Source organism: Pagrus pagrus (genome assembly GCF_965226575.1).
Source record: "Pagrus pagrus genome assembly, chromosome: 19".
NCBI lineage: Eukaryota > Metazoa > Chordata > Actinopteri > Spariformes > Sparidae > Pagrus > Pagrus pagrus.
Genome location: NC_140203.1, coordinates 26,051,447 through 26,070,846, shown reverse-complemented (window position 1 = coordinate 26,070,846; position 19,400 = coordinate 26,051,447). Strand labels below are relative to the sequence as shown.

At 39.6% G+C, this 19,400-nt stretch overlaps 1 protein-coding gene across 4 annotated transcripts; it reads left to right on the top strand.

Moving 5' to 3' along the window:
• Positions 1-4,818: 4,818 nt before the first annotated feature.
• hmgcs1 (3-hydroxy-3-methylglutaryl-CoA synthase 1 (soluble)) lies at positions 4,819-19,205 on the top strand. Of its 4 annotated transcripts, none has more exons than XM_084383991.1 (10): positions 4,819-5,121; positions 6,658-7,106; positions 8,291-8,416; positions 8,937-9,101; positions 10,752-10,923; positions 11,939-12,109; positions 12,681-12,787; positions 12,890-13,015; positions 13,571-13,728; positions 16,253-19,205. In XM_084383991.1, the coding sequence occupies exons 2-10, from the start codon at positions 6,659-6,661 to the stop codon at positions 16,328-16,330; spliced, it is 1,551 nt and encodes a 516-aa protein (XP_084240117.1). In that variant the 5' UTR covers positions 4,819-5,121; position 6,658; the 3' UTR covers positions 16,331-19,205. The 4 variants fall into 4 exon arrangements, with proteins under 4 accessions (XP_084240117.1, XP_084240116.1, XP_084240114.1 ...); XM_084383990.1 differs by lacking the exon at positions 4,819-5,121 and adding an exon at positions 5,720-5,777; XM_084383988.1 differs by lacking the exon at positions 4,819-5,121 and adding an exon at positions 6,280-6,429.
• Positions 19,206-19,400: the final 195 nt, after the last annotated feature.

Genomic DNA, 19,400 nt, shown 5'->3' with positions numbered 1-19,400 from the left:
TGAGACTACGGTTGTACTGAAGAGCTTTCAGGTGTGAAGGGGTAACTGTGTGAATGTGATCAGGGCGTTCCTGAAAAATAGATCTTTGCTCTCAGTGAAACTCCACTAAATAAATGAAGGTTAATATCTAGAATACTGTTCTACTCTGTACAGTCACTGTGTTAACATGGTTAATGCATAAAAGGATTAAGCTTTAAAAGTCTTCACAACATGCTTGCAACTGACATGATATTAAGTCTCACCCGGGTTCTCAGATAGTGTCATTTCCTTCTCATAATGTCGCTGAATTCAGCATTAACTGTTCCCCTGAATAGTTTATGATGTGTTATACAGCATCATTGTAATCCTTGACCTTCAAAACAAAGGGGTAGACATCAGCTTTTTGTGTTATCATGTTGGGTTCAGGAGATATGATGCAAAAAACAGAATTCAGTTATGGTAGAAAGTAAAATGGCCGCCATGGCTGCCACATGACATTTTTGCAATGGCTCCATCTCTGAAAATGTTCAGTTCCTCAAACTGTACAAGTGTACCAAGTTTCAAGCTTTTATGAACGATCCACCTCAAATTTGTCGCATATCATCCGGACTGATTGTACTGAGCAGTGGAGTAGGGGAGACCGGGGATGATTGTAACAAAGGGATAGTTGTAACACTCTCAGTTTGACCAATCAGAAATGAGCTGTGGTGATGTCATCAATACAGTCCATGCCCACTTGCAAATTTAGCTCACTGGTGAAGCCTCATGTCTCTGAGTTGAAAACTGTCTGTTCTGGAGCCAAAAAATGATTTTTCAGGTAAGAAAGTAAAAATTTCCATCACAAATATTTTTTGCATAGTGTCCATTGTGTTGTAGATACAGTTGTTTCACTTACATAGGCTCAAGTAGTAGTTTCTCTAGTTTAATTTGATGTGTTGCATTAGTGCTAGCTTTGAAGCTAAATGCTAAAAATGGTAAGCTTTTTAATGGCTGCCTGGCATGGGGAGGGTTGTAACAACCTTCCCCTTATGTTGTACTTACTAAGTATTTAGTGCAGCTTTGCACCACACTGTTCAAAAGTGGTTTGTTCCACAGATCTCCAAGTGTTCAAATACTTTTTCACATTAACCTGTTTCAGGCTACAAAACACACACACAACGCACACCAGTTTATACTTTATTATTCTTTATTTTATCTATTTTATGTTATATATCTTTATTTATTTTATTGTATTTATTTGTATTATGTTTAACTTATACTTTTTATTTATTTTGTATCATTATTTTTGTATTCTGACAAGTTTATGGTTCCGTCTTTATTATTCATTAAAGTGCTTGCATACATTTTAAGTGTGGATCTTTTTTTTAAGTATAATAATTTAATTGTTACATCCATCCTCAAGTAGTGTTACAATTCACCCCGGTACTGGGGTAGGTTGTAACAACATACCTCTTTGTATTTGACATTAATTTACATAATCTGTGATGGTGTAGTAGAAGTCAAAGTGTATGTCATTTACAGCAGACAAATATGGGTACCACATGTTAAAATTTGAGATCTCTAGCACAAATAACCACTGAGTTACACTTGCTCAAACAAAAAGTGTTACTATCATCCCCGGTCTCCCCTACGTATACAGAAACTGTATTTCTGAGGCTCCGGCTGGATTTGTAGTGTGAGAAGTTGGTCTGTTTGAATGGAGCACAGATAGCTAATGAGGCGGGCAGGTGGTGCACGTTTCCACCCAGTCTGATCCATTTGGAGTTTGGCAGCGGCTGAAAACTCCCTGTAACATCTCTAGAGACTCTCTCGCAGCACCTACTGCTTCTGCTTTTCTTCTGTAGCATGTTTTCAGGGGGCATTTATGTCTTGGGGGACTTTTGTCTTTCATTTCTTGTAATACAACTCACTTCTTTCTCAATAGCAGCAGCAGGGGAGATAGGACCCAGCCTTTAATATGAGAGTATGAAATTATCATTATTATCAGCTTACCTACCCATATCATTGGTATTACTGAAGGTTCGCATAGATATTGCATGTTTTAGTTGTGCTGCACAGTGGTTATGTTAAATTGTATGAATAAGTAACAAATGACTGATGACTGTGTAGCGGTGTTGTTTTTTTTCCTGGGAGGGAAGTTGGGTGGGTTTGTTAAATATGTTATCTTTGGGCCTATGTGTTAAGGGTTAAACGAACATGACAGTAATAATTGAAAACATGTTCTCTTTTTACCAGAAAAACTTGACAACATAAAAGCATTGTCCATGTGCACAGAGGTCTGGTTGCACCGCCCTATAACACAAGGTAAGTTTATTATTTTTGACATTTTACTCCTTTACTGTTACTGCCAGCTGTTATGTTTGTGATGTGCAGCCAGTAAGTTTAAGGGTGGGACACCGTAAGGGTACAGGGTTGGTTCAAAGTCTTAAAAGTAAAAAACAAACAAACAAACAAACAAACACACAAACAAACAAACAAAAAAACGTAATAAAAACAACCCCTAAACTGTTTGGTTAAGGGGTCATTCCATACCAACTCACCTAGGACCCCGACATCCCACGTCATGTCATGGTTTTTCTTGAAAAAACTAATGTTGAAACCTCTATTAAATTCACAGAACCTTGCAAAATCCTATAGCTGAATTTTTAAGTGAATTTTTCAAGTTTGGCCCAATCCCTTAGTTTTCACTGGATTGAAATGTGTCCTGAACATCCAAGAGACCCCGAGGAACCTTGGCAACAATCATTCATTGAAAAAGTCTATTGAAATAATCTAATCAAAAACAGGAAGTCATTTTTTACCAGAACAAAGAACCTGTCATTTTCAAAAATCCATATCTCCAATAGTTTTTACTTTCTTTCAACCAAATGTTGGCTCTGCGAGTATTAATGTAGTTCTGCCACATCGAGAAGTTGTTTGGTCCTGCATAAGAAAGTGCCACAGAGCTAGTTAAATATAGTGTTACATTTGTTTTTTAATTTAGCTTTATTTTAACTGTAGAATTTCCTTGAAGCTTTTGTATTTGAGAGTGTTGATTTCCATTGTATGTATATAAAAAATTCAAAGATGTTATATCACTCCTTCATCGTGTCCAGTATGCAACAAACCAATGTTTGGTCTGTTGCATACTAGATGATGTCATCTTGGTCTTTGTGTCTTTGTGTTCATCAACAACATGTCAGGGTTCTGCTGAGCAGAACGTGCATTTACAGCCTTGATATTAGTACACAGTGTTCACAAGGATTATGTTTGCAACACACACTGCTTTGAATTTTGACTAGTGTTTTCAAAACCTTATCTAGCTTCTTAAATGTCACTGAAATCCTTGACATGGTTCTTCTTAGATAATAGTACCAATGTAGCCAAACTCCCATAGGCCAGTTTTCTGCACTGTTCTCGATGAGGCTAACTGATCGACCTTTGCTCTCAGCAGCTTAATTCCATTTATACACCAAAATTAGTGGGTATGTGCTTTTTTTTTTAAACATGGGGAAACCTGCTGAAAATAGGTGATTGACTCTTTTTACATTGTTGTTTGTCATGTTCATCATCACAAACACGCTGGAAAAACAGGGAACGAGCAGGAAGAAGGCAGAAGATCAAATACCTCATCAGACTGCATCCAGAAGACGTAAAAACTTGTTTTAAAAATAATTTTCATATTCTAAAATTAAACATGTTTTTTTCTGGATCTTATTACGGAAGTTGCTAAGGAGTAAGACGTCTTGCTTCTTTTCTCATCTCTGTTAAGGGTTGCACATGCTCAGTATCGATCAGGCAGCAGACAAGGCTCAGACAATTCTTTACATACATTACGTAACTTCCTCGGAAGGCTCTTCATGGAAGGGTCAAGTCAGAAGGTGGGATTTTCCATAAGATGTGTTACCTACCTATGAAAGCAGCATATTTCAGGTGACCTCTGTTAACTGCCTCACACAGTGGGATGCACTTTCTCCTTTAAAACCTGTACAGTATTCATTGCTCATGGGCTCTGTTTTATTTTACCCTACAGAACACAGACACTGAGGCCAGCAGGTCCATGGAGCAGTGTGTGATGTGGTGTGTGTCCTGAGAAGGAATCGTGCAGAGCCCGGGCCTGACCCAGAGGACATCTGTGTACTGACTGGAAGAAATGGAGGTCTTCAGTGGGATGGGAGGCATTGCTTTATTTGGACGCTTGATTTGTTTGAAAGTGTCATATGTAAAATAAATAAATTCATATGTAATTTAAGATATACTCAGAGAGTACTTCAAATACAACAGAAAGGGTATTTTAAATGTAATTTAATGCATTTGAATTACACTAAATGTTCTTAAAGTTGTTTCATTTTAACACAACTAAGTACAATAAAATCTACTGCAATTATCTTAAAATTGAAGTTAAGCATTTCTTAAAGAGCACTAAATATACTTTAAGTTGTTCCAAAAAAACACATTTTATTATGCACTTAGTATAGTACAACTAAAATATGGTTAAGTAACTGTATATGAAAAGTATAAGTAAAGTAGTTGGTTTAATGAATTATTTGGCAACTACTGTATAAGTAAAGTATATCTGGGAACCAAATAAGAAGAGCTGGGGCTTCTTAAATATGGCCCATGAATGAATGAATCCATATGTATTACATTAAATGAACTCTATATGATGATAGGGTCATTTAATGACATGTCTTGCAGTATTAGTACCTGAGTACTGATCTTCATCACCGAAAATGATATGAAAGACGTATGAACGGCAGGACAGCAGCCCTTAGCACTTACTGTATGAATGGATGCCTGTTGCCATGGACACGCTGCGCTGTAATTCAAGCGCTGCCCAGTGCGGTGTCTACCGCGCCAGGAATTACTTTCCCAGTGTGATTGGCTCCTTCTCTCTCACCAGACATCGTGCATCTCACACTATTGGACCGCCGATACGGCTCTGGCGCGTGTTTGTGATTCCTCATCCCCGATTGGCCATAATCCTACGTAGCGCATGTTGTCTGTGAGTTGTGATTGGACAGGAAGCCAGGTGCTGTAGTGCAGGGGTGTACGCTCCGCTGCATCGTCATATAAAAATACACTTCTACCGGACTGCTCAGGACTCTCGGGCTTGATCCAAACAACGACTGTCACCACCTCTGGAGTTAACTTCGCGCACAGGTGAGACGCTTTAATCCGACGGAAGCTTGTCATCTAGGCTGTAGTTAGGAAACGTAAGATTGAATCAGAAATGTTGAGTCAGTGTTTTGCTTAGTTCCTCGCTTAGCTAGCACATTTGTAACACAGTTGGTATAACTACTGATATCAATAAACACCAGTCAGCTTACGTAAAATCAAGCTGCTGTAGGTAAAGTTAAGCTGCATTAGCTGGATGGGACTCGGCTCCGTCAGCTATGTTGTCCAAGTAGCTATATAGCTTTAGCTAACTGAGCTGTCATGCTGTCACTCCGTATTATGACCAGTCGAAATTGGTATCTTGGAGAAGGTTTTACCTAACTATGACGTTTAAAAATGGTCACATACTCTTTTAGGCAAGAATTCAGTCTCTTCTTGCATAATTGACCCTTCAGTGTGATATATTCTTACGAGTTACGGGTAACGTCAAGAGGAAGCCTCTTGGATGAGAGGGGAAACTGAAGCAAGTCCAGTTGCCTACGATACAGCATTTAGAATTAACTTGTTAAGTTACTCATTTCGGCAATTAACGTTACCAGACTTAAACGATTTAACGCTAAATTAAGTTCCGGAAAATCCGTTGCCCTTTCACCCACTTTCCTCTCCTCTATTCTCATGTGGTCTCCTTGTCCCAAACACAAGTCAGTTTTTAAGTGTTTTACGCAATACAAGCTATAAGCCAGCTGTCAAGCTTTAGACCTAACGAATGCTTTCTTAACTTAGCTAAAGTTAGTGTGTATGTCCTGTTTATACGTTTTAATTTGCTAGCGTTAGCACGTTTGTATGTGGCTTGCTGTCTCTTTCGTTAGCTAGTGATATGTGCAACAATACCAGCATGTCTTCTGTTTGGTTGCTTTTTAAACATCAAGTAAAGCACACTGTCAACCTCTACATTACGTGTCATACTGCTGTCGTAACGGTCCTAGCTAACGTGCGCTTTGGTCCATGTTCTCAGTAACATTCTCAGCCAGCTAACCCTACATTAGCTAAACACTGTTAGCTGTAAGCCCTTTAGGCTAACGGCAGGATGTAGAGACAAAGTTGCTGTCTCGTGTCTAACGTTACCTAACGTCTGGTATTACTTTAAAGTTCCCGTTTTATTAGCCTGGTTCTAGTTTAGAAGGAAGTTATCAAACGGCAGTGTTCTAATACATGTCTAGTGGAAGGAAAAGCTAATATAACGGATGGTGCTCTTCTTTTAGATGTCATGCTGTATTTGCCGTTGCTCTGTAAGGTTGTGTCATGATAACTTTCAGGATGGATGTTCATCGTGATTAGTGTTCTTCAAACAGAGTCAGTACGATGCACTTTGACCTACTTAAATGTTGATACAGTAGTTAAAGTTGTAGTCATTGTGGGCTGTGCAGCATGTGTAGCTTAGAGTATGTATATAGCAGTCAGGAGGCACCTGGTTAATCACTATAGACATTTAACGCTGTAGTTCCCCAAACACTAACAACACACAACATATTTATCATATTGATATATTGCTGAACATGAACCCCTTCTCAACCCATTCAGGATGCCTGGATCAGCCTCAGCCAGTTGCCTGGGACCATGGCCCAAAGATGTGGGTATCATTGCCATGGAACTGTACATCCCATCCCAGTATGTGGATCAGGCCGAGCTGGAGCAGTTTGACGGAGTGCCAGCTGGTAAATACACTGTTGGCCTGGGCCAAGCTGGCATGGGCTTCTGCTCAGACTGTGAGGACATCAACTCTTTGTGCCTGACGGTGGTCCAGAGGCTGATGGAGAGGAACAGTCTGTCCTACGACAGCGTGGGTCGACTGGAGGTCGGCACTGAGACCATCATTGACAAGTCGAAGTCTGTCAAAACTGTTATCATGCAGCTGTTTGAGGACTCTGGCAATACAGATGTGGAAGGCATTGACACCACAAATGCCTGCTATGGCGGTACAGCTGCACTCTTCAATGCTGTCAACTGGGTGGAGTCCAGCTCATGGGATGGTGAGTGCACAAACTTGTGTTAATGTATGGTATTGTCTTTTCAGTATTTTTTAAAACATTTTATTGCATTAATCGATTAATTGCGTATATAAAATATACGAAAATGATGAGAAATGTATGTCAGTGTCCCAGGGTAAAAGTTGACATCATCAAACCCAAATATATTTAGTTTACAATGATTTGGACTGCAATTTTACCCAAATCTCATATCCTCAGTATTGGTCATTACATGTCCAGATAACAAAACATATCACATTACAGTACATTTTCTATCATTTCAATTAATCAATATTTTATATGAAATGACTGGAGAGGCCCATTTCTTATTGTATTTTGCAGATGTTTTTAGGCAAGGCCACTTTGGCTTTTTATAAAAACAACTTTGGAGCGTTCTGGTCAAAATGTAGGGCTCCAAAATTGGCGGTATTGACAAAACCATACTGAGTTTATTAAAACTGTAGCCTGAAAGACTTTTCCACAAAGTGCTGTCTGAATGCTTTTTTAAATTAAATGTGAAGAGTTTTTTATATTGATTGTTAATGTTGTATTTTATTGATAAAAGAAACTTTATAAACGGTCAATGGGCAATCCACTGCAGACCTACAGCTGCTGACGTGTAGAGGGGGTCATATTATACAGAGAAATCTTTTCTTTTTTAGGATGTATAAATGTTAATGTTTGTCATGAAAGGCAAGCTAAACAAGGGCAATGAGAAATATGACATTAACAATTCCTTATTGTCCACAAAGACATTACTATTCAGCATCAATATCTTGTGTTTCCATGCAAACTTTACAGATTTAGGATTTTGCCAGTTGTATGGCTGTAAGATTTTTGGCCGGAGTATTTTTAGGCTACATCAGAATACACAAATTATATCTCAATATTTTGAAATCAACTGAAATGCATCTCATAAATGCTCTGACTGGGTGAAAAATGTTATAAAATGATAAATAAATCAACCTTAAATTAACCTTTGGGTTATTCCATGCCAACTCACCTAGGGCCTCCCAGTTCATGTCATGGAGTATCCTCCCAAACCTGTTTCAGGAGAGATTATCCTAGACTCGCTGTAGTGGTTTTGATGCCACTGCGGGACAATTGCATTTTCAAGAACAGATTTCTATATAGGTTTTTTGAGTCAGTCTTGGCATTTCCCTTATCCTCATGTTTCCTCTTTGCAGGACGATATGCTTTGGTGGTAGCAGGGGATATTGCTGTCTACGCTTCAGGAAGTGCCCGGCCTACAGGGGGTGCTGGTGCAGTGGCTATGCTGGTTGGGCCTAATGCTCCCCTGGCCTTTGAACGAGGTCAGTTAAGTGATAACTTTATGTTGTGCTTAATTTGTGAAGCAGCACTCTTATTTTACATTTATGTTGCCAGTCCCATCATCTGAGTAATTACTTAGCTTTTAAACCAAGTCAGTGAAGGTTTGTTTGAATCTTCTGGGCTGAAATGAACACTGTCACTTTGAAGGAACCTGTCTGTACGAGCAAGCCTATCTGTTGTTTTCCAGTTTCTTAGGTTAATTCTTTTTTCGACAACTGAATGATTTTTACCATGTGGACTAGATCATTAGATGAATAGCTGTATTATTAGGAGTTGAACTGTACATCTCACTACCAATAACTAGCTTAGTCGTTGTGGGAAAGTGTAACGGCAAAACTTTAAATTGAGGATAAAACCAAATTTAATCTGTGAAAATGTGTTTGATAGTGAAGACAGTATGGTTATAAATACATAGGAGAGGCATACAGGTATAGAATAAGCTGAATTGAGTGTGTGTTTAAGTACAGCGTGAGTGTGTTGCTGACTGTCGCTGTGGTGCAGGTTTACGAGGAACCCACATGCAGCATGCATATGACTTCTACAAGCCAGACCTTGTGTCAGAGTACCCTGTGGTGGATGGCAAGCTGTCGATAGAGTGCTACCTGAGTGCCTTGGACCGCTGCTACTCGGTGTATCGCAACAAGATCCACGCACAGTGGCAAAGAGGTGGGTTAAAACTGTTCTCTATAATCAATTAAAACTGACCCTCCAAGATTTCAAAGTGTGCCTTGTAGGCTTGTTTTTATATTCATACAGTTAGGATGGATGGATGTTGATACCAAAAGTGAACAGCCTCTGAGTGATCCAATCACATGTGAACAGCTTTATGCCCATCACCCCTGGCATTTACATGCGTCTCGACGTACGTCTCACGTAGCCACTTGTGATCGCATCTCACTTCCCTGGTCTTTATGAAAATAATCACAAATGGAATGCGTTTTTTTACACAAACAAAGGAATATCTTTTCACAAAGTTTATAATGTTTCTCCACGACTCACAAAATTCTGCGATTCCCTATGGGCATCAAAGAAGTTGCCTATATTTGTTACCGTTTACTGTAATTGTAATACTGTAATTGATGTTTACAACAATAAAATGTTGTCGTCTCTCATAAATTGAGTGTAAATGGTGAAATCAGTTGAAACCGTTGGTTCAAACAGCTGCTAAATGTTGGTAGGTAAGACGCACTTTAGTCATCGAAGCAGACAGGCTGGTACAGCCATGCTGCGAAAAACCTGACACTTATTACGAGGAAAGAAACAACTTAATGTTTTGAATGTAATGCAGAATAAACAAGAAGGCATGAATAATTTTGAATATGTTATAGCAAAGTTTGAAAGGTTTCTCCTCACTCAACACCTCTTAAAATCACACAATTTGTAAGGGAGTCTGGGGATATTGTGGTTACTAGTTCAATGGTTGGATTAGTTGAAACAGACAGTATCTTCATAAATGTCTGCTGCTAACATTGGCAGGTTAAGAGAGCCCAAACATGTAAACAGGCCACTAGAAAATACGTCAAGGTTAAATCAGCTCTTTATTGGGTGCAGAGATATCAGAAAAAGTGATCACTGTACAGTTTTTGACTGGACAGGAAAGATTGCCACACAATAAAAGTGGTTGTAATATTACAAATGACAGTCAAAATGTGATGCATCTTCTTGACCTATTGTACTTGATAGTCAAATAAGTTTTCTTTTTGACAGGTGGTGTGTTATCATACATGTTGAGGGGAGTGTAGGGGAGCGACTGGTCAGACAAAATCCTATTTAGTTAAGAGGGTTTAGGACATTACCTGCTTGCTGTGCTAAGAAGTTTGCCTCAGTTCAGTGACCATGAAATAGTTTAATGAACTGTGTCAACATCTACAATATCTGACAACATGGGGCCATTAAAGACACATTATTAAATAAGTATTAATTATTAACCATTTAGGTGCAGCACAACATTTCCAAACCTACTCTCCAGGCCTGATATGATGGGCTGTCTGTCTATGACGAGACACAACGCATCAGCTGTGTGACATGTTGTTGTATTCCTGACCTTGAAATGAGCTTTGTCACGTAGGTATTTTTGTACCTAGGGCAGTGTGCACCTTGCAGAGGTGGGAGGAGAGATGCAACAAGATGAGCAGGGAAAGAATAGCAGGGCAAAGTGTCAGTATTTGTGTAAAAAACACTTCTCACTGCTCACCGGCCAATGAAATGGACCCCGTTGTGTCAGGAAGGCTTATTACTAGACAAAGCAATTAGCAGTCATTTAAAACGGCAAACTGTGTTACTCAGGCTTATATGGTCTCATAATTCTTTTCCAAGCAGAGGATTCAGAGAAGCGCTTCAACCTGGATGACTTTGGCTATCTAGTCTTCCATTCTCCATACTGCAAGCTGGTGCAGAAGTCCTTGGCTAGACTGATGCTGAATGACTTTCTGAGCCACCCCAGCCCCAACACTGAGACAGGACCCTTCACAGGCCTTGACGCCTTCAGGTACACTCAAAACAGCCAGCTTTTGTCATTTAAACAGGCCACTTGATTGAACTCCTGTTTTAAAGCCCTGCAACATTAATTTGGGATGCAAACACATGAATGTTGAAAAAGAAGAGAACTACCCAGAGTTGGGTGGAAAAATATGTGACAGTGTAATATCATATAATCACGTATCCTAGTATTGAAGGCCGGTGCTATATGCTGAAATGAAGAGGAAACCATATTACTAAGATGAATAAGAGACAGACATCTTATCGTTAAAATTGTGTCTTTATCATATCAATCATTTAAAAAAAAAAAAAAGAATAAATTGAGAAATGGATTCAAATTTGTGTTTGTTGGTCAAAATCACAGTAGCAAAGCTGGAAGAGAGACGGTTCATTCTTTTCATCTGAAGGTGCTGTGAAAAAGATTTGGGTGCTACACATGTGTTATAACTTTGGGTGTGTAGTGTTCAAGCCACAGTCCAGCAAGACGGAACAACATAACAGGTGGTAGCTGATAGCTGAGTCAACATTTTTACTCCATGCACTTCATTCATATAAGTGTGATGGAAAATACACTGTAGAATTGCTAAGGAGATTCTTCTGTTAATTAGTTTTCTTTATATAACGCCAATTCACAAGAAAACTTACCTCAGGACACTTTTCAATTGGAGCAAGATTAGACCATTCTCTTGAATGAATTAAGTTAATCAGATCAAACATGTCTGCTGGCACAGAATGTAGTAGTAACATGGTTTCGGAGGTTGATCCACTTCATTTAGAGGCAGTCCAAATTAATGGTTTTAAATGGACCATGATGCCATTTAATCTCCTGCTTTCTGCTAAGTGCTGAGTTCTCTATGTTCCTCCATCTCTTCTTACCTTCCTCATCACCACCTTCCTTCTTGGTTTTTACCTCAGAATCACTGTGTTGTGCCTCCAAGGACTACAGGGAGTTATGCTATGACAATACAAAGAAACACTCTGAACCGGTGTTTCTGTTGCTAATGATGTGTGTGTTTGGATTGCAGAGATATACGGCCAGAAGAGACTTATTTTGACCGGGATGTGGAGAAGGCCTTCATGAAGGCCAGTGCCGATCTGTTCGAGAGGAAGACCAAGAGCTCCCTGCTGATCTCCAACCAGAATGGAAACATGTACACCCCCTCTGTCTACGGCTGCCTGGCCTCACTCATTGCACAGTATGTGTCAGCTTCTGACTTTTATTCATTCATCTGATTCATCTGAAGTGATTAAATAGAGTTATTAAATCCCTTCCTGCAACCATGTGCTCAAGACGCAGGACCTGAGAGAATTCAGAGTCGGAGTACCTCCCTACCAACCTACTGTACATCAAAAAGAAAATGTTTTGTTATTTTTTGTTTCCTATGTTGTTGTTTAGAGTTTTATCTGCTGTTCTTCAGCAGACACAGTTTGTGTTATCCCTAAAACAGAGTGCTGTAATCTGATTCTGAAATGCCTCCAGTGGACATGGCGCAGCCTTGGATGACCAGGCCAATCAAGCCTGTGTACAAACCAACTTCATTCCCTGTTTTCCCCACAGTTATCTATTCAGACAGGACAGTACAGCACAACCTGAGAGGAAGCAGAGCATGACGGGCTACATTATAGCAAAGTCACTGCAATCTAACTACTTTTGAGTTGAAAAATCCTCTCCAAGATCCTGGCATGGTTTTTTGAAACATATTGGAAAAAATTGAGTCTCAGTGCTGTAGTGTGTAAAGAGTAACTTTGTTGCCTTTTGTGTTACAGACACACATCTTCACAGATAGCAGGACAGAGGATCGGCGTATTCTCCTATGGGTCAGGATTTGCTGCTACTCTGTATTCTCTCAGAGTCACACAGGACCACACACCTGGTAAGTTCAGTTGTGTGTGGTGACATTAGAATGTATCATCATTATAAATTGTAAAAACAAATGGGAGTGTATTCTATATGATGTGTTTATTGTCTGTTGTAGGATCTGGTCTGGACAAACTTGTGTCCAGCCTTAGTGACCTGAAGGTCAGACTGGAATCAAGGAAGAAGGTGTCGCCTGCTGTCTTCTCTGAGAACATGAAGCTGAGAGAAGAAACACACCACTTAGGTATGACTCTTCTGTCACTGCTCCTCATTTCTAGATCTAAAGGAGCCATTCGATTTAGTAATTCGTGGGGTTTGACAACTATTCAACCATGAGACTGTTAATCCAGTATACTGGGGAAGATGGAGTTTGACATGACTCTCAATACTCAACATTTAGGGGCTACTTTCAGGCTGTATTGTGGTAAACTGTGAGCTCATAGAAAGGACTACATCATCTTTTTAATATGAAATATGATGGTGTCTTGATTCGGGTCACTTTCTGACCAAAATGTTCCAATTCAGAATTCTATATTCATCATCCAAGATGCAATTTGAGGCAAGCTGATTTTCAAACATAAAAAACACAAGAAACAAAAAGTTATACATACAGGGATTCTTGGGCACACAATTAAATTCAAATTGTTTCATGTTTCTTGTACTGGTCCAAACTCTGGCTTGGAGATGATGTCTGCACTCACTGAGTTAATCTCACAAACAGGACTTTCTTTAATATTTATGGCCTTTAGAATGTCTCACAGCTTAATATCTGATCATTTTTATCAATCTGTCTGTACAGCCAGCTATGTGCCTCGAGGCTCAGTGGAGGATCTGTTCCCAGGAACATGGTACCTGACACGAGTGGATGACAAACACCGCAGGGAATACTCCAGAAGACCTCTGGACAATGACCTTCCAGCAGAGCCAGAGCTTGTTCGCTCCAGCACTGCCGCTGAGGTACAGAATGAAAAAACATTTCCTTCCAAGTTTCCTTCTTTGATTACTATGTCTAATGTAGGTCTGAAGAATTTAAACACAGCCTTTAAGGGCTCTACCTTACACTCAGCAAAAGCAGTGAAGAGCGCCGCGCAAGTGTGATTGCTAGTTTCAGGCCGACGCAGTTATAATTTTCACACCCAGTGCCCACGTTGTGTTAATAACAAATGTATGTACCCCTGGGTGTGTTGGTCTTACAGTGACGTGTGGTCAGGTGCACTGATGGCGGATTGCGATCTTGAGGCAGCAGAAAGAGACAGCGCCATAGACCAACAAAAAGCTGGTCTAGAGTCAAAGGCGCACTCTGTTTCCTGCTATTAAAGGACACACTAGATGCGCCCACACAGGAGGGTTCACACCGTACATGCGTGCCGATTTTATGATTTGAGAGGCTGCTTCCGGTTATTTTAAACATTTCCATGAACACAGTCATGTCACTGTAACAAATATGGTTGCACATTTAATCAGCAAATCTAAAAGCTGTAGTTATAAACTCTCCAAAGGAAACATAATTAAACTTTTTTAGCTTCTGTGATAAATATGTTCATGAGTAGAAGAACTCAGGACATTAATTAACATGAAATATTAACTGGACCTGTCAGCGAGTCAGGAGTTTTAAATGATCAGTGATGTTTCTCAGCTGTTCCATGTGCCCAAATTCGCACGTTAATGTAGAGAGATAGACATTACGTGACTGCTGCTAGAGGATCAATGCAGGTTATGTCATTAATATTTTCCTCATTAAGGACATATTTCTCAGCCCACCCGCTGTTGATCAGGATGATACTTTTTATGACCCGTCCTGTCTGATCCACGGACTGAGAATTGGCACACACAGAGTGACGCTGCAGCGTTCCTGGCTCTTAGGGCGTTTTCACACCTGCCTTGTTTAGTTCGGTTGAATCGAATCCTGGAGCGTTTACCCTCTTGGTGCAGTTCGTTTGGGAAGGTGTGAACACATCAATCGCACTCGGGTATGGACCAAAACAACCGGACCAAGACCTTGTTGAAGAGGTGGTCTCGGTACGGTTCCAAACAAACTCTGGTACGGTTCGTTTGTGGTGAGAACATGATCCAACCTCGAACCGACCCAACTGCAGGAAGCATTGAGCCTGTTTTGGACTAAACCACCTCCCGTAGCCAGCCGTTGACAGACGTGGACTCGTGAGGAGGTGCAGTGCCTCCATAGAGATTTGGTCGGATGACTATATAAACTCACAACTTTCGACAACACACAAAAACACCAAAATCTACTCACTCTTTAGCAAACGGCTCGGGGAAAGGGGGTTTCGGAGGTCTGCTGCATCTGCTGCGTACCTGATGGATCTTCAGAAATATTTTCAGCTGATGAGCATGTCACAGTTCACGAGGATTAATGCGTGCCTCCGCCTGAACTGTCTTGATATGCGTCGTCGGCAACTCCAGTGCATCGTGACATTATTTTCCAGCCTCACCTCATTTTCAAACTTTACCGTTTGCCTACAGTGATAAGGGCAAACTATGTTATACACGATGACCAGGGCCAAGAGTCTGCTCTTCTTTGTTTACTTCCGGGAGTTTTCCCGCAAGGAAATTCGGACCAATTAGAGAGCAGTTTCCTCGCACATCACACATTTTGGTCTGCTTGTAAATGCTGCCGTGTGAACACAAACCAAACTCGAGGCAATATGCAACATTGTAACAAGTTGGTCCCTGATTCGGACCAGAGCAAACGAACTATAGGTGTGAAAACGCCCTTAAAGGGAATGGGAGACAACACTTGGATTAGTTTCATCCATGTTCCATCCAAAACAAGCCCATGACTAATTCAGAGTCAAAGTACAACTCATTTGTGCCGTGCGCCGCACTCTGCGGCCAGATTATCCATCGTTTAACTGACAAAATGGACTTGGACACGCCCTCAGTGCACTAGCACCTTGCGCTTTAGACCAAGCACTATAGACTGTCTTAATAGAGCCATAAATGTGTAGATGGAGTGTATGACCAGTATTTGATATAAAGTTAAGATGAATTGGTGACATTTGTCCACATGTGGGAGTCCACAGCTCCCACATGTGAGATGATAATACATTTGTTTTAGCTCAATGTACATATGTTATGTCACAATTTCAATTTCATTTCTGACAGACTAGTTAAAGGCCAAATACTTCTTCTTTAATATGACTATTGATATGACTGTTGAAGCAGTGGAATTACTTTTCTTAAGATGGTAAAAGCATTAAGAAAAGGAAATCAAAGTGAATTAAGAAATAAGAACAACCTAAGATAGAATACAACCACTAAAACGGAAAGAAAAAAAGTGTAATCCAAAATATGGTGTAATAATATAATAATGGACAGAACAGCAGATCAGACATGTGCTTTTGTTTTATTCAGTGCTTTATACAACATTTGGGGTGGTTGGTTGGGTGGTTGGTTGGGTGGTTGGTTGGGTGGTTGGTTGGGTGGTTGGTCGTGATGTTTACAGTGTGCTTTTCTCTTTCAGCACATCCCAAGTCCAGCCAAGAAGATGCCCCGCATGCCGGCAGCCACTGCTGGTCCTGAGCCTGCAGTCAGTAACTGAGAGTACTCCGCTTACCTCTGAGAAGTATCAAGGCAACTGTAACAACTATACAACACTATACATCAGAAGGCTGGAAGGACACAACAGTGTCACCTCCAAAATCGTTATACGTAAACTTGGTTAGTTGAAGTGTTGAGTTGAGGTATGTGGACAGCTGTAGACACTGCTTAACTGCCTGTACCCTTCCCCTCATCCCTCATTTGTCCAAATGTCATACTATTGGACAGTAGATTTTATATTTGACCTGATAATTCTATTTTGATGACAGTAATTATTTGTTTTGCAATCCTTTTATTTCAAAGTTAAGACTTTAAAATATTCTCCTTTTTGAATTGTGCAAAATGGACAGCTGCACAGTATGTGTGGGAGGAGCACAGGCAAACATTTACATGGAGTGTTGCTGATATTGAGTTAAACAAGCAGACTTCCTCCTAGCAGCAGGCGGTCAGTGTCAGGAAGAGGAAACTACATAATGAATTTGGCTCCTGCTGAAAAGAACATAAGGAGGTTTCAACAGTATATTGTATCGTAACAGTGCTTTTGCTGCTACGGCAACCTAGTCAAGACGGAGCTCATACCCCACTCTGCTGTCTGTGCTCAAGACCTCAGTTTTCTATGAAAAGATGAGGTCGACTTATATACTCTGCAGGTTTGTCATGTGACTGCACACAGTGAATGGAGTCTTACTTAAAAGTGTTGTTGAATGCTGTAGCTGAACTAATGTAGTCAAAAGTTTACCTGATAGGGAACATTCATCCAGACACGAGATGTCCGCTGTCTCATTGATGATCCCCAAACAGATAATCAGTTCTGTTCCATAGATGAATGTTGAAGTGAAGCTATTTTGGATAACACCACTGTCATTTTAGTGTTTTTAATTGCCTTTTTATTGCCATGAAATTTCTGAACCCATTGAACAGTCTTGCACAGTGAGTAGCTGAGTACTGATCTACATCAGGTTTACTTAACCTGCCAAAGTAATAAGTTTTTTGTTTTTTTTTAATTGCATTTTTAAATTAACTTTCCAAATATATATATAACATACTACATACAAATTGTTTAATTAATTGTTAGACAGCCCTATTAAGACTTAAAGGCCTGTCAAAGCCTTTGAATCAGTCCAGACACAAAAAACATTAAACACAAAGAACAAGCTAACTCATGAATTAACTCTGCTGCAGATGATGAAGTTCATTACAGTTACCAGTCTCAGAAATCACACCTCAATGCAAGGAATGGATATGAGCTCAGTGGAAATCTACTTTTGTTTGAGTCCAAATCTGACATGTTTGGTTTCAACTGGCATGTATTTTTTCCATTAAAAGGTTTTTGTTGTTGTTACACATGAACAAAAAAGAACTTATGAATGTGTAAAACAATAATGGGGTGCTGTATCAGATGACCCGGCCACCACACTCACCCAACTGAAATAGTTTGGGATGAGTTGGGCAGCAAACAAGCAGCCAATAACTAGGGAGCATACAGGGTAACTCTTTCAAGATATATATCCAGTATATATATATATATATATATATATATGATATATTTTGCTTTATTTGCATTTTGAGCTTGCTACTGCTATGGGTTATTCCATAGTGAGTATTGATCTACAATGCGAAAAAATTATAAATAAAAAAAACCCAAAGCACTGCAGTAGTCATGCTGCAGTGCTACTATGAGCTCTTATTGTCATGATGCTCAGCAGTGGATTAGACATAAGTGTGCCCACCATCACTGGGTTTAGACTTTTCTAAACCACCAATAAGTAAATACCACAACAACTAAAGTTTCAGCACAAACAGAACCATTGAACTTTGAATGAAGGTAGGATTCATTGCAGAAATGTTTGATTACACTGCATTCGTTTTATGGAGTTAGACCATTATACTGGAAACAAAGCGTAAATATGATGCAGAGAAAAAGCATCTTAGGTTCCTTACAACTTTAATGTGACTTTCCTCCAGTTTTCACTCAAGTTTCACAGACAGTAAACCAGATGGATAGTTAAGGGACCAGGGACTCTGAAGCATCCCCAGCAAATACACTGACATCATTAAAAGCTTGAAGGCAGCATCAGTTGTAGGATTGTTTATTGTGTTTATCGGTAATATTGTAGAGGAGAAAGAATACTACATACTATATCAGACAATTTATTGTGGACCCGCTTGTGAAATCACATTGTCAAACAGTGATTGCTACAGCTTGACTGTTTTCTCTCTTCCTTACATTAATTCATTCAAGTGTAACATATTCATTCATTACAAAGCCTTAATGTCAAAGGGCTTTGTTTCAAAAAACTTATAGGTCAGAAGATTTAATTGCAACATTACAGAACTGAACATTTTCATGTCTTATGTAAGCAAATTCTTCTCCTGTCTTTTGTCTCAGATTATTGTTTAGTTTTTCTATTTAACATCAATGTAACAATAGTGCTTTCAGCAATATGAAAACCAAATGTTGAAACAGAGCTCAGGCAGATAACATCAGCCTTAACATTGTGTTGGGTGTGTTCCTGTTCCTGTTGATGGTTGGAGTTGCACACAGGGATCAGAAGAGTTGGCACAGTTGATGTCAAGGTGACTAGACCTTGCCTTAAAATAAGCATGTATAAACTGTAAACAAAGCTTTTCTTCTGTACAGATATTCTTTTTAATTGTACAGTCAGAATCGGGTCCTCGGAGTCAGGCCCTGCTCACACCAGCATCACTAACGCAGACGAGGTTGCTGTGAGTGTTCTTAGTATGACTGTAACATTACACTACATCTGTATGGTGTATGTTAGGCCTGTTCAGATTATTTATGATGTGTAGATATGAATAAATTGATCCAGTTTATGTAAATGTGTTGATTCAGAATAAATGGACTCTCAAATGTGGTGTATGGTTATTTGTGATTATTTTCAGCACACACTTTTGAGTTTAAAATAATTGGGCCAAAAGACATGCATTCCTATGATATGTTAAGGTTCCAAACAGTACAGAAATTTCAATAAAATATTAACAATGAGGCTCTTTTAATAATCTCCATACTCCCACCCTATGACATTAAAACAAAAACAGGAGATTGTTGA

Bases quoted from the DNA above. Each gene is read 5' to 3' on its own strand.
- hmgcs1 (XM_084383988.1), top strand. From the start codon at position 6,398: ATGTTCATCGTGATTAGTGTTCTTCAAACAGA. The intron at 9,102-10,751 runs GTGGGTTAAAAC...TTCTTTTCCAAG, and splicing joins CCACGCACAGTGGCAAAGAG to CAGAGGATTCAGAGAAGCGC. The intron at 13,016-13,570 runs GTATGACTCTTC...CTGTCTGTACAG, and splicing joins AGAAGAAACACACCACTTAG to CCAGCTATGTGCCTCGAGGC.